We start from the raw sequence: 15,766 nt of genomic DNA on the forward strand, positions 1-15,766 counted from the left end.
GGACTTCCTGGATGCAAATAAGGCGGTTGTCTCGGCTTGCAGGCGGCACTTGCGAACGACTTACCGTGGTCTCCCTCAATGGTGTTCTCCGTCGAACGCACTTTGCCAAACCACCAAAAAAAATATCGTCGACGTCACCGCAATGGGGAAGTCAAATATAGTTACTACCTCCATTTTTTTGTACACAAGGCCAGTATATCAAAATTACAATTTGCAAAGGGCCACTAACACTAATCAAGGCAAAATTGATGGGGTTAGCAACCAAGGACATTAATATCCCCTGCATGCATGCGGAAGTGAGAAGGTTGGTTTGCATGGTGCTGCATTAATCAAGCGATGAGGAGTGAGATGGTTAGCTCTTTGGTCTTTGGAGAAAAAAATACGCATTAATTGACACGTGAAACGAGGATTTGTATCGATTAAATCCCGCGAAGGAAAACCCAGCCTTTCTTTTTTAACACTAGTACTCCTGGTACGTATGTACTTATCCTGTTTGGGTCTAGGCCTTGCATTGCCAAACTTCGCCACACATTTTTGCCAAGCTTGCCTAAAGTTTTCAAAATGAGAAGGAGGTACACTTGCGCACGGCTATCGCGGTCGCACCGCACCCTCACACGGTCGCTCCTGCACGCCGCAGTCGCACCGCACCCTCACACGGTCGCTCCTGCATGCCGCAAACCCAACCAAGGGAACGCACCCTCACTGACACGTGTTGTCGCATGTGAACACACCAAACTCAGCCATCCTTTCGCTGACACATAATTTTCGTTCATAGAGTATGTTTCCAACCGCATGTTGGGGAGTATCCGTACGGCCCGTGCGGTGGTCTGTTGGGGAAGAAGAAGAGGTGAGGAAGAAGAAAAGAAGGGTTAGGAGACGTAGGATATTCATCCAACCGCCTGAAATGGTAGACTGACCCAAGTCAGGCGACTTGCATAACAAATATATGTTTTTACACAGCAAAAGATCCATAAAAACAACAACATAAAGAAAAACTATCACTCCTTGCGGAAAGAGACAACCTCGTCATCTTTGGCTGCCGGCGCGAACCAGCCGTCGCTGCCGACGTGTGTCTCCGCACCGTGGTTGTCCTCGGCCTCCAGCTACTCGTTCAAGCGGAGCGCGCAGGCGCTCTGCACAGACGAGAGCACAGCCCGGTTCAAGTCGAGGACGTCTGGTTCCGCCTGCAGGAGGGCCTCGATGGCAGCGGCATCCGCGCGCTCCGCGTCGAGTCAAGCCTCCGCCGCCCGGTTCAAGTCCAGGACGTCCGGTTCTGCCTGCAGGAGTGCGCCGATGAGAGCGGCATCCGCGCTCTGCGTCGAGTCGAGCCTCTGCCGCCCGGTTCAAGTCCAGGACGTCCGGTTCCGCCTGCAGGAGGGCCTCGATGGTAGCGGCATCCACGCGCTCCGCCTCAAGTTGAGCCTCCGCCGCCCGGTTCACATCCACGACATCCGGTTCCGCCTGCAGGAGAGCCTCGATGGCAGCGGCATGCACGCGCTCCGCATCGAGTTGAGCCTCTGCCTCCCGGTCCTCCTTTAGTATCGCCATGTTGAACCGCTGGTCTGCCTGCACCATGGGGGACTCGGACGCCGGCACAAAGTCGACGTCCATCGTCTCATACCCATCGGGGGCCTTCTGCGCCGCGACCTCCGCCATGAACATTGGATTGGCTTCCTCCTCCTCGTAGCTTGGCTTCGGAGAACTTGGTGATTGGCCCGCCGCAAAGGGAGCTTGGGAACGGAGGTCTGTGGCGCCGACCGCCGCCGCGATTTCTGCGCGGCGCTCCGGCGTCAGCATCTTGTAGTAAGTGATCTTGCGGCGCACCATGGCTTTCCGGCGAACTAGGGGACGCTTGATGCGGGCTAGGGGAACGAAAGGTGGGGAATGGGCTGGAGATTTGATGTGGTTTTAGGGCAGTGGCTGGCGTAGGCCGAGCAGCGAACGTTCTGGTGTGAATAGTCGTTCCGATGATGACCAGTCAATCGGTTTTGACTGTACATCGCTCTTGTCGCGTTCGCGTTGCATCCCGGCACGCTAGACCCTCCACGTCGCTCACCGAATGGAACGCGCTTGGTCTTGCATTTTCGCTCGCTTGTGGGACCGCAGTTGAGAGCAAACCGACGTCCCTCCCCCTCCCCCGCCCGCGTCATTTATTATACCACCACTCCCTCCGTTTTATGTGGAGTAAATAAAAACAGAGGGAGTATACTACGGATGAGGATCCCTTGACATGGCCAAACCCATTGAGTAACTGACATGTGGGGCCTAGCAAGCATGGGGTCCGCCAGTAAGTGACCGAAAGGGAGGGTAAGGCAGGGATACCTACGTCAGAGGATCCACTTCCACTATACTACTTTGACCAAATTTAGAGTAATAATATATGACATGCAACTTACACAAATGTTAGAGTAATAATAAATGACATGCAACTTACACAAAGCATGCAGGGTCTAATGCATTTTTCGAGGCTAACTTTGACCAAATGTTAGAGTAATAATATGTGACATGCAACTTACACAAAGCATACGGTCAAATTCGTATGTGAAAGGAGTTTCCAATGATATAATTTTCACATTATACATCTCATGTACTATTAATCTTGTCAGTAGTCAAACTGGAAACCATCTCGAGTACAAATCTAGGAGTACGTACGAATCTAACAATATTGATTGGGCATTGTTGAATGTTGATACCTTTTTGAGCAAAGTAGATATACTTTGACCACACATAAAACTTATATGTAAACAAGAAAGGATAGGAGGGAGTATATTGTACGTTCAAAAACGAAACGAACATTGAATACCCTTTATATATGATTTGCGGATGCTATGATCACCGGTTCAAAATTTTGAATCCGCCTTAGGTATCACGTGCCCCCACTCGTTCCCTCTTGATTTCATCTCGGGGTCCGGAGATCTATTGAAAGAGGACTAGGGTGGGTACATGCGAATGATACTCGGCGGAATGTTCAAATGAGGCATGCGGGAGGATGGACTCGACTGGAGGGCGACATGATCGATGGAGAAGAGGGTTGGAGAGGAATGAGAAATAAGCAAACGCCACATGATTATACTTGAATGGCTCAAATAAACAATAAGTTGTCTCGCTTGTCCTACATAGTGAAAGGCCTAATGCGCAACGCGGAGCACTGACGCTCGAATATGGCCGGGAAACAGGGAAACAAACATGTGGGGCACACCCGTCGGGACGACGTAGCGTAGACTAGTCCAATGGAGGAGTTGGCCCACGACCTCCTCGCCACCGACAACCGTTCATGTTGGTCGTTGGGGCCAACAACGGGGTGCAGCTCCAGCACCGTCTCTGGACACGGCGACCGCGGTGAGCGACACGCTCATATCGTCGCTAGACACGGTCAGTTTCAGTTTGCCGAGGGTGGCATTAGTGCTGTGGCACGACCAACGGTATGTTTGGTTTGTGCCCAAGGTTGCCCCATCAAAGCATTGGGTGGCCAAAATTTTGGTTGAGGTATTGGTTGCCCATGATTTGGCCGACATTGGCAAGAAAAATGAACTTGAGTTGGCTAGAGTTCATTGGCATGCCAAAGAAATGGCAACCATCCAAACAAAGACCAATCTTTGGGTCATGACCAAAATTTTGGTTGAGGTATTGGTTGCCCATGATTTGGCCGACATTGGCAAGAAAAATGAACTAGAGTTGGCTAGAGTTCATTGGCATGCCAAAAAAATGGCAACCATCCAAACAAAGACCAATCTTTTGGTCATGACCAAAATTTTGGCAAGGTGCACTTTGGCCACAATCCAAACACACCCCAACACCCGGCTCGTCGAGGATGCACGGGGTGCCACGACGCGTCTGCGGAGTGGTGTAGCGCGGCCAACTGCATCCTCTGGACCTGAGACCATGCCGGGTCGTCTTGCTTTTTCAGTGACATGTGGGGATCGCATGTGAGCAAAGGGCATCTCCAACGTTGCCACGACCACAGCTGACTACCCTGGCACACCAAAACCCTCGTCCCTCGCGCCGTCGCGCGGTGCATTCCCAGCCGGCGCCAGCTGCCCGCATTCATGTCGTCCGTTCGTATGTCGTCATTAAGAGGCTCGGTGCCTGCGGAACCAACTCCGGCGACTTAATGACGCACCCGGACGCTTGGCCTCACCGGAATGCACTACTTAAAGCGGCAACGCCCAGCTAACCTCCACACCATAGCGCATCGTCCTCCTACCTGGAACCACATCCGCCATGACCGCAAGCGCGAACGCTCTGTGGGAGAGCTTGTCTTCGGGGATGGAGCTCGAGGTTGCCGCCCTCGCTCAAGTCGCCGCACAAGCGGTGGCCACGCTGGCGGCCGATGACGGGAGCACCGTTAGCCACGCGTCCTACTTGCCGCCGTCCAACGTCCGGCACCGCCGAGGTTGGGGACTCCTCCGAGGATGAGTAGGGCATGGGAGGCGGCAGGGCATGATGTGCCAACTGGCCGGTCCATCTCCCGTGTTCTACTTTTCCTCGCCGGAGACCGCACCTTCACTTCACGGGTCTTGAACCCCGCCCCCGTATATGGAGATCACAGATGGAGGACGTTGGTCGCCGCCGTAGAATAGGATTGGTGTCGGGTTTCTTTTATTTTTTTGTCCTATAAAAGTTTGAAATGTAATGAAAATCTGCCGTGTTTGCATTAATCTCGGCCGGTGTATATGAACTTTCACAATAATATACATATTGTAGGAGTACTAGCAAGATGCCCGTGCGTTGCACGGAAGATCAAGATCTTGTGGGAGAAAAGGATGAAGGAGGGAAAGCCTTATCTGCAAATGTGGAGAGGAGTGCGGGTAAATTTTCATAGTTTCCTTCATATCCGTTAGATATAGATCGGACGGCCTATATTGCAGGATCGGACACATCTTTCTACATCTACGGGAACCTACGAAAGGGTTAACGTAAATTGCCTCTCTCTCTCCTCCCCTGATTTTCATGGTGGTGGGCCCCTCCCTCCCCCCAATCTACCATCAACAGCTCACACATTTCACATTACGTTAATTACGTAACTGGGATTACGTAGGTGTAGCATTACTCGTCCTAAAAAACCCAACTAAGCCAACCTCCCAGCATATCGCGCGGGAAAAGACCCGGCGGCGCCGTTTTAGTCGGGATTACCGGATTACTAGTAGTAGTATCGATGGATCGCGCGAAGCAACAGATATTTTTTTGAGGGGGTGAAGCACCTAGTTTAAAAGGAAAAATGTGGTACACTCACAACACTCCTGTCGCGGTCGCATTGCACCCCACACACGTTCGGTCCTGCACATGGCTCACGCAAACGGAACGTGCTTCGGCTTGCCTCTTCACTGACACGTGGGACTGCACTTGGAGAAACCGACCATGCACCAAACTCCCCCCGCCCACCGCGCGAAAATCCTCCCCCCCCCCCACACACACACACCCAAAAATTCCCCCCAAATCTGATTCAACCGCCCTTCGGCCAACTAGCCAATAATATTCCCCAAACCCCCCTCCCCCCTGTCCCCCTCCACTCCATTCGCTCCGCCAAAGCCGCCCTCCCCGCCGCACCGATATGTCAGCGCCGCGGTTCGGCGATCCTCTCGCTCCCACAGTACTCTCTCGTAGACTGCCATCCTCTAGCCGCGCCGCCACCTCTGGCTACGTTCTTGTGGAGGCGCACGGCGGTCAGCACCGCCACCGCTGGCGACGTTCGTGTGAAGACGCACAGCGGTCAGCTTCTCCCACGGTACGCGCATTCTAGACTGAGGCCCCGTTCATGTCGGTGTAGCGCTGAATGTTAGTTGATAGACGCTGTTAATATCACTGTTTGCTGAAGTAGTTTACTGTCAATATGCTCTGTTTAAGAAGCTTCCTTACCCTGTTCTGCACTCAATCTGCTTAGCTGAGATGGCATGCCAAGGCCGATTAGTTGCTAAAATATCCTGCCATATATTTATTGTGACGTAGATTTCCATGGTCTAGTAGCCAATCTGTTAGCTGAAATAGCTCTACACCGTTTTATACTCAATCTTTGTTGCTGCGATGGCCTTCGATAGTTCGATGGCTGTGTGCTCAGCCTCATTGACTGCTGAAACAGCCTGCCATAATTTCGCACTCAAATCTATTTACTGAATTAGCTTTACATATATTTTGTTACTCAGATCTGCTCGTCCAAATATCTTGCCATAGCTTTAGACATCTACCTAGGTATTTTTTTCTGGACTTCATAAAAAAGCATATATGTTTTTCCTGTAATATCTAGTAGAAGAACTAATTTGTATGTCTAACAGATGGACAGGACTTGGATAACTTCTGCTCAAAGATTCTCCGCTACATATGTCGAGGGGGTTGAAAACTTCATGAACTTTATCAAAGCTGAGTACGGTGGTTCGAAATCAGATGTGCTCTGCCCATGTAGCAGTTGTATGAATTCAGTTACAAGACCCCAGTCAACTGTGCAAAATCATCTACACTTGTATGGGATGTCGGTCACATATACTAGGTGGGTTCATCATGGTGAAGCTGTGAACATCAATGTTATTGACTACGTGGAAGCAGCAGATCACCATCTTGATCTGCCTGATGCTCAGGTGGAAGCGGAGGAGGAGGTGGTGGTGGCGGAGCCAGTGAGTTTGACCAACATTGAAACAATGCTATGAAATGCTCGTGCATTCCGTGAACTTTCACCTGCAGAAGAAAAACGGTGGGCCCGCATGTTGGAACAATGCAATGTTGCTGTCACCCCAGGAAATAAGCTGTCAGTATTCTCAGCTATGGTCACCTTTCTTCAGGTGAAGACATCTGAGCGGATGACCAACAAATCATTCGATGCGATGTTGGCTTCTTTCTATGAATCTTTCCCAGATGCGTTTGAGTTGCCACACACCTACAGTAAAATGAAGAATTTCCTTCGTGTAGTTTGGAATTGAATATGATATGATCCATGTTTGTAAGAATATTTGTGTTCTGTTCCGGAAGGATTATGCCAACTTAAGTGAATGCCCGAAATGCAAATCATCAAGATGGAAAGATGGCGATGCTATGAAGAGGATTCCTCATAATGTTCTCAGACATTTTCCAATTACACTAAGATTGCAGAGGTTGTTTCATGATGTTGAAACAAGATAGGATGTACTGTGGCATTCTGGGAACCAGGAGTACAGAGATCAGAATGTAATGAGCCATCCATCTCATGGTAGTGAGTGGAAAAGCTTCAATGATAAACACAAAGAGTTTTCTACTGACCCGAGAAACATTAGACTTGGCTTAGCTTCAGATGGATTTAACCCATTTGGCCACCAGAGTGCCACATATAGCATGTGGCCAGTGCTTGTTATCCCTTACAACATGCCTCCAAATGTCTGGACCAAAGAATCAAACTACATGATAGCCTTGCTCATCCCAGGTCCAAAAAGCCCTGGAAAGGATTTTGATTTGTTCATGGAGCCTCTTGTGGAGGAACTTCAACAGCTATGGAAGGGTGTTCTCACTCGAGACCTATATAGCAGCCCACCAGCTGATTTCTTTCTGCGTGCTGTTATAATTTGGTGCATCCATGATTATCCGGCTTTGGGCACTATGTCAGGGCGAACGACACATGGTTACAATGCATGTGTTCGCTGTGACAGGAATCCGCTGTCATACGCAATACTTAGCAAGATCTGTTACATTGGACACCGCCGCTTCCTTGCCCAAGGACAAGCCACATCCTAGAAAATACCGAAGACATGTGTTCAATGCAAAGCATGAAAACCGTGATGCGCCAAAGAGGCTCACCGCCGATGAGTTGCAAGTGGAATTAGAGAAGGTCAGGCATATTACACCAGGAAACCATCCTGGTAATGGTAGCGGGAAAAGGAAGCGTGGCAGGGTAGAATAGAGATTATTGTTTACCCGCAGGTCCACTTTGTGGGACTTGGAGTATTGGAAAGATTTGGATCTAAGGCATAATCTTGATGTGATGCACATCGAGAAAAATATATGTGACAGCATTATCGGCACACTTCTTAATATTGAAGGCAAGACGAAAGATACCTTAAAATCTAGGATTGATTTGACACACCTGGGCATCAAAAAGGATTTGCGGGTGCAAGATGAAGGTAAACCACGGGATATGGCACCAGCTGTGTACGTCTTGGACAAGGTAAAAAGAAAAGAATTGTGCGAGGTCCTGTCACGTGTGAGATTCCCACATGGATTTGCTTCCAACCCTGAAAGGAGAGTCAGTGCAGATGGAAACAAGGTACAAGGGTTGAAAACTCATGACTGCCACGTCCTACTTTAAAGGGTTTTACCTGTTATCCTTAGAGGATTGGGTCGCCCTGACTTATACAGAGCAGTTGCAGAGTTGCGACAATTCTTCAGGGAACTCTGCAGTAGGAATATCAGGATAGATGCTTTGGAGCGTCTTAGAGACAAGATACCAACTATCCAATGCGACCTTGAGAAGATATATCCTCCAGCCTTCTTTGATGTGATGGTGCATTTGGCTGTTCATCTACCTGATGAGGCACTATTTAGAGGTCCAGTACAGTATGGCTGGATGTACCCTATTGAAAGGAGGCTAGGCACTTTCAAGGGCTATGTTAGGAACAAAGCTAGACCCGAGGGTTCCATTGCAGAGGCCTACATTGCTACAGAAGCGTTGACATTCTGCTCAAAATACATTGAAACAGCTGATCAGCTTAGCAAAGAGGTGGGTGAAGACAATCCGGGCTCAATGTTTTCGATTATTCTGTTTGAGTTACAGGGAAGAGTCGACAAGAGGACAAACCTAAAGATTTGGACAAAATGGTTTGGTATGTGTTGAATAACTGTCCTGAGATACTACCTTATATCAAGTAAGTGCAGTAATGCAGCTTATACATCATAATCTACTAAACTTGCAGCACATTCTTATATATTTAGATGTTTGACGCGATCACTATGTTGTGCAGCATCTACAAAGAGGAGTTACTGCTGCAAAATCCAAGAAACATTGACAAACTGGTTATGGCAGGATTTGCGAAATGGTTCAAGAACCATGTAAGATTTTGAAGTACACTGTCAGTTTTTTTGATATATTGAGTACATAAGATGATCAGCTTGTCTATTTTCTAACCATAGGTTAAGAAGATGCGGGAGGATGGGCAGGCGGTTGATGATGCCCTTTACTCACTAGCAATGGGTCCTGATACTTGGGTAAGACATTATGAATCTTGCGTTGTTGAAGATGTGCGCTACAACACCCTTGCACGAGACGAAGGCAGGAAGACACAAAACAGTGACATCATGAGCACGGATACGTATGACAAAGAGACAACTGAAATGTATGCTAACATAACAGACATTATTCAGTTGCAGTATATCTCCAGTTTCGAGGATCATCGGTGTGTGGTTCTATTGTGCTGTCGTTGGTATAACCTGTTTTCCAGGATCGCAAAACCCAGAGCTAATGATTATTTCAAATCCATCAATGTCAAGGCGACGTACCATACCAACGAGCCTTTTATTTTGGCAAATCAAGCAACACAGATATTTTTCTTGGAAGACACATTTGCACGTAGCGATGACTGGAGAGTATTGCAAAGGTTTGAGCAGAGGAATTCATTTAATGAAGTTGCGCAACAAGATGATGCTTACACTAATCCTGATGTACAAGATAACACAGATGTTCCTAATATCTTTGAGAACCATCACGTCAATGACGCCGGCGAAAATATTGCCTGTCGTGTTGTGGACATACAAGAGTTGATCAAGAAGAAGCCAATGTTCGAGGACGTTGAGGACGAAGAAGAAGATGACACCGTGGGGAATTACGATTCAGACTGATACACATGGCAAAGATGTTGACGCTGCTGCTGCGGATGATGATTACATTGCTTTTGTCGTACTTGCCTATCAGAAGACGTTTTTTATCTACTATGTGAAATTGTGTTTGCTATGACAACTGAAACCTGATGAACATGTTGTTTAGTATTTTGCTATGAGAACATCACTTGTTATGTATGCTGATTTGTGTTTGGTGATTGTATGACAAATAAAACATGATGACATGTTGTTTAGTTGTACTCATATTTGGCTGTGAAACTTGAATTTGATGACATAGTTTGCTGTTGGACTGCAATTTGCTCGACGTCTTCGAATGAGAACAAAGCTGACCCGACAGGGCCTCTGCTATTTATTTATTTATATGAGCAAAAGGGGATACCCCCTGATTTCCGTTAATAGAAATCATTAGATGTTCACAACACTACACCCAGCTTGCTACACAGGTTTCATTCATTACTAGTTTCAGCAAAGTGCTCATGTCGTAGCCAGTGAATACATCACGAGTGCTACATACACTGCAAATAAAGAGACAATCATCCTACAGAGCACATCAATTTTGCCCATTATCTTCACAAGCTCTTTCATCTCCTCATTGTTGTCAAGGCCGTACACCAGCTGTTGCTTGGCCATGATCAGAGGAACTGCATCTTTAAGCTTCTGCTCTGCATCTTCCTCTTCTGTCGTTCCTTCGGTTACTTGTCCAACACCCCAACTTGCTGGTATTGGGATTCCTCGGCTAACCAAATAATCAGCGTAGTTGCATTCCCCCACATCAGCAACTTCCCAGAAATACAAATCACACGAATCTTCCCTTTTCTGCACGAATCAAATTGGTAGATCATCAACCAAACTATTAAAAAAATCAGCAACTGAAAGCAACAGAACAACACTTAAACATATTATTACCCCATGATTTGGGCATTTGTAGAAGACTCGGCCAGGGTTGCGGATTGTGGTTGAGACGCGACGGATGACTCTGCGTGATTTGCAGCAGTGGCACCACACCAACGGCAGCGGGTTGCGATGAGCAATCGGCTGCGGTGCGCGTGCCGGCGAGGGTGTGATGAGACCCACGGGCGATGGTACAGGTTGCGACTTGGCGCATATCTGGTTGTTGCCTGCTGAAGAGCAGGTGGACGAGTAGCCAGCGGACATGGTTGTTGCGGCCAGAGCTTCTGATGCTAGGCAGAGTAAGTAGAGAAGAGGAGAAGCGAACGTTGGATATGTCAGTTTCATTACTTGTAAAGTAGCATAGCACGATATATAGTCATAGTCTAGGTTTGGATTCGAACCAGCTACAGGAGCATGTCTTTCTTTTTTCTAAAACTCGGCAATGTCTCATTACTAGTACACTAGCTTGTTTTGTACGCCTTCCCAAGTCTTTGATTTTCTTTCCCTTTTTTGCGAGGAAGGAAGGAGGAAAAAATTGAGAGTTCCTGGGACTCAAACCCAAGACCTCTCGATTGAAAACCAAGGGTGCTAGTCACTTATGTGGCGAACGTTCCCTGTGAGGAGGACGGCAGACGAACGCATTTTCCTCGCAGTTTTCTTCCTATATATAAAAAAGTATGCTACTTGGTGTCCGCTTAGTCAACAAAACGATTGTGCCAACCTTGACCATTGGATTGACATTCAACGTCTGTCGCGTTTCTTCAGTCTCTTCTTCCTCGAGCCGCCAAAGCCAAACCAGCGTCGGCGGGACCGCCTGCTCCCGCCTCCCACGGCTGGCTGTGATCTGCCCCGGCTCCTGTTCGTTCCCGTCCGAGGCCTCACCATCGTCCTCCGCCTTGGTTCGCTCGCCGCGGTGCCGCCCTCCGATGTTGTCAACATGGTCAACAACCGAGAGGAATAAGGAGATGATTGGACATGGTGAGGATGACAGTAGGGACCCAGCAGCGCCCGCAGTAATTTTGTTTTTTCGGGACGGAGAAGGGTATCAAATGGGTTGTCCAGGACCCGTGGCCCGTTTAGCCCAGGCTTTTATTTCATATGTTTAGCACATGACCAGCCCAGTTTGTTTTTTTCCTTTCTGAAAATTGCTAGCCAGCTATTTTGTTTTTTGCAGAATAACCAACGTAGGCCTACTTGCTTTTCTACGCCCTGCTGGGCCGGAAATCTTTCAAGATGAGGAGGATGCATTTTGCCCAGAAAATGGGCTATAAGTAATAAGAAATGGGCTATAAGTAATAATAAATGGGCTGTAGAATGAAAAAATACAGCAAACAGACAATTAGTTCCAAAATATTGTTTTCTTTCGGATATTCATATTTTAAATTTCATTGTTTCTGTGCGGGTAAAATTTCATTGAATTTAAATTAAGGTATATTTAGATTTAAAATTAATTTGAATCTGGCTAGAAATTTCGGGCTTTATGCTATTTGGGACAGATTTTGAGGCTGACTTGTGGGTCTACTAGGTTGACGTGTACTTTGGCTTTGTCAACTTAGTCCACAAACGATTCTAGCAGCAATGACCGTTGGATGTCAATCCAACGGCCGTGCTGCTTCTTCAATATCTGATCTTCTTGCTCCAGCCGCCCAAACCAGCTCCGGTGGGACTACCTGCTCCCGCTTCCCGTGGCCGGCTGTGTTGCCGTACAGGCCGCACCGCCCCACCCTACTTCATTGCTGGCCAGGCCATTCCTCCACTCACCCACACCTCCTGTTATTTTCCGGCGACGGCAGCCGGACCAGTAAACCCTCGTACTCCCCACCGCGTGGGCAACCATTGCTGAGTCTTCCCCGGCTCCGTGTCATTCCCTTCCTAGGCCTCGCCGTTGTCCACCGCCATGGTGCTCTCGGCGCGGCCTGGTCAACTTGGTCAACGAACGACATCCATCGGCCGTGGACTATACGCGCAAAATAATGATTCCTCCACCTAACAGCTGGGACCCACCGGAAGGGCCTCTGTATTTCGCAAAAAAATGTTCCCCCCGCTGACATGTCGGACCCACCAGCTATATCTTCGCACGCAAGGAAGTGCCTCCTTATTATGCACACAAAAAATGAATACCCCCTGCTAGTTGGGACCCACCATAGTGGGAGGATGACTTGTGGGCCAACAAAGTTCACGGGGACGGAGGGCTTTGTCAACTTAGTCAATATGAACGATTCTAGCTCCAGTGACCGTACGATGTCCATCCAACGGCCGTAGTGCTTCTTCAACCTCTGGTCTTCTTGCTCCAGCCGCCCAAAGCAGCGCCGGTCGTGTCGCATGCTCCTGCCTACCGTGGCCGGCTGTGCTGCCGCGAAGGCCTCACCGCCCCCTACTATTCCCACCGCTGGCCAGGCCCTGCGGCGACGGCAGCCTCACACCGCAGCCGAACTAGTGAACCCTCGTACTCCTCTCCGCGCGGGCTTCCACTGCCGCGTCTTCCCCGGCTCCGCGTCGTCCCCTTCCTAGGCCTCACCGTCATCCACCGCCGTGGTGCTCTCCGCGCGGCGTGGTCAACGTGGTCAAGGAACGACTTCCATCGGAAGAGTACCGCACGTGGAGAGGCTCACAGCTGGGTCCACGTCCACAGCCCAGTTTTTTGTGATTTGCCAAGTAAGTCGCTTTGTCAGGCCTATTGGGCTGTAAATCTTTCAACACGAGGAGAGCTTTCATTCGGCTGGCCGAGAAAATGGCCCATCAGTAATGAGAAATGGGCTGTACATTTTTAAAACACATCAAACCGGCAATTAGTTTCAAATATCTTTTTTTTCATTTCAAGATTTTAAATTATATTAATTTTTATGCGTGGAGAATTTGTTGGATTTTATATTGATATACATTTATTTTTAAAATCAGTTGGAATGTGAGTCGAAATTTCGGGATTAAAAACAGTTCGGACCGCACCGAAATATGCAAAATTTCGTATAATTTTTTAACCGTGGCCACAATTTGGGCTGTAATGCTAACAAAAGGAATATGGGCTCCAAAAAAACCTTAAGAATTAGCAAATGGGATGAAAATTATTAGAAATAATGGCATATGGGTTGTATGATGTTTTCCACAGATTTGAAGCTTTCCTAAAAAAAGGTTGATGCACAAGCAGTGACTATTGGATGTCCATCCAACGGCCGTCTTGCTTCTTCAATCTCTGCTCTTCCTGCTCCAGCTGCTCAAACAAGCGCCGGCGGGACTGCCTGCTCCCTCCTCCCCGCGGCCGGCTGTGCTGCCGTGCAAGCCTCACCGCCCCACCGTACTCCCATCGCTGGTCTAGCCATCCCTCTACTCAGCCACACCTGCTGTTATTCTCCGGCGACGGCAGATGAACCAGTAAACCCTCATACAGTCGTACTCCCCTCCGCGTGGGAAACAACTGCCGAGTCTTCCCTGCCTCCGTGTCGTTCCCTTCCTAGGCATCGTTGTCATCCACCGCCCTGGTGCTCTCGGCGCGGCCTGGTCAACGTGGTCAACGACCGACATGCATCTGAAGTGGACTGTACGTGGAGAGGCTGACAGCTGGGTCCACGGTCGCACGCAAGGAAATGCCTCCTTATTACACGCAAAATAATGATTCCTCCACCTGACATCAGGGACCCAACGAAAGGGCCTCTGTATTTCGCGAAAAAAACGTTACCGCCGCTGACAGCTTAGACCCACCAGCTATATCTTCGCACGCAAGGAAGTGCCTCCTTATTACGCACAAAAAAAATGAATGCTCCCCCTGTTAGTTGTTACCCAGTATAGTGGCAGGCTGACTTGTGGGCCTACTAAGTTGACGGGGACGGAGGGCTTTGTCAACTTAGTCAATATGCACGATTCTAGCTCCAGTGACCGTATGATGTCCATCCAACGGCCGTAGTGCTTCTTCAACCTCTGATCTTCTTGCTCCAGCCACCCAAACCAGCGCCGGTCGTGCCTCGTGCTCTTGCCTCCCGTGGCCGGCTGCGATGCGGCGGAGGCCTCACCGCACCCTACTACTCCCACCGCTGGCCAGGCCATCCCTCTACTCACCCACACCCCCTGTTACTCTACGGCGACGGCAGCCTCACACCGCAGCGAACCAGTGCCCTCGTACTCCTCTATGCGTGGGCATCCACTGCCGCGTCTTCCCCGGCTCCGCGTCGTCCCCTTCCTAGGCCTTGTCGTCGTCCACCGTCCTGGTGCTCTCGGCGCGGCGTGGTCAACATGGTCAAGGAACGGCTTCCATCGGACGTGGACTATACGTGGAGAGGCTGACAGCTGGGTCCACGGCCGCAGCAAGGAAGTGCCTCCTTATTACGTGCAAAATAATTATTCCTCCACCTGATAGCGGGGACCCACTGGACGGGCCATCGTATTTCGCCCCCCTGACTGCTGGGACCCACCAGCTACATCTTCGCACGCAAGGAAGTGCCTGACAGTCGGAACCCACCTGGTCGAAGCGTACGTAGCATTGTCATTCTGGTCGCGAACATGTACGTACATATATACTGGTGGATGTAGAGGCGCACACGCGTCATAGTAGAGGCGGCCAGGGTGCAAGAAAGAAAATACGGCCACGTATGTGTACATATGGGCGGGGTCTCGAACGCCTACTCGCGCATACGTACGGCGAGGGCTCGTTGACATGGCTGGGTCGGAACGGAGAAACATCGTCGTCGTCATGTTCATGGCGAGGCAACGGAATGCGTCGTGTTCATGGGGAGGCAACAGAATGTGTCGTGTTCATGGGGAGGCAACGGAACGCGTGGGAGCCAACTGGCTGGGTCGGAACAGAATGCGTGGTCATGTTCATCGGGAGGGCTTGGACGGAACAGGCGATGGAAACAAGGCCTGGCGTACCGCACAATGGAGGAAACGGACCTCCTATGTTTGCAACAGGGTCCTATTGATCGAGAGGGGTCTGGCGTACCGCAAAACGGAGGAAACGGACCTCCTACGGTAGAAACGGGGGTCCTGTTGATTGGGAGGGGTGTGGCGTACCGCAAAATGGACGAAACGGACTTGTGTTGGAGCGCTACGGTCAAAACGGGGGTCCTGTTCATCGGGAGGGGTGTGGCGTACCGCA

General features: G+C 49.5%; 1 protein-coding gene across 1 annotated transcript; it reads left to right on the top strand.

Moving 5' to 3' along the window:
- The first annotated feature begins 544 nt into the window (after positions 1 to 544).
- On the top strand, positions 545 to 10,022 carry LOC147958331 (uncharacterized). Its single transcript, XM_087536986.1, has 3 exons — positions 545 to 8,819; positions 8,916 to 9,003; positions 9,085 to 10,022. Exons 1-3 carry the CDS (start codon positions 8,770 to 8,772, stop codon positions 9,787 to 9,789), a joined length of 843 nt encoding a protein of 280 aa, XP_087393112.1. The 5' UTR covers positions 545 to 8,769; the 3' UTR covers positions 9,790 to 10,022.
- The last annotated feature ends 5,744 nt before the right edge of the window (positions 10,023 to 15,766 follow it).

This window comes from Triticum urartu, chromosome 7A (assembly GCF_056163025.1).
Source record: "Triticum urartu cultivar PI428250 chromosome 7A, HENAU_Tu73, whole genome shotgun sequence".
In the NCBI taxonomy this organism is placed as follows: domain Eukaryota; kingdom Viridiplantae; phylum Streptophyta; class Magnoliopsida; order Poales; family Poaceae; genus Triticum; species Triticum urartu.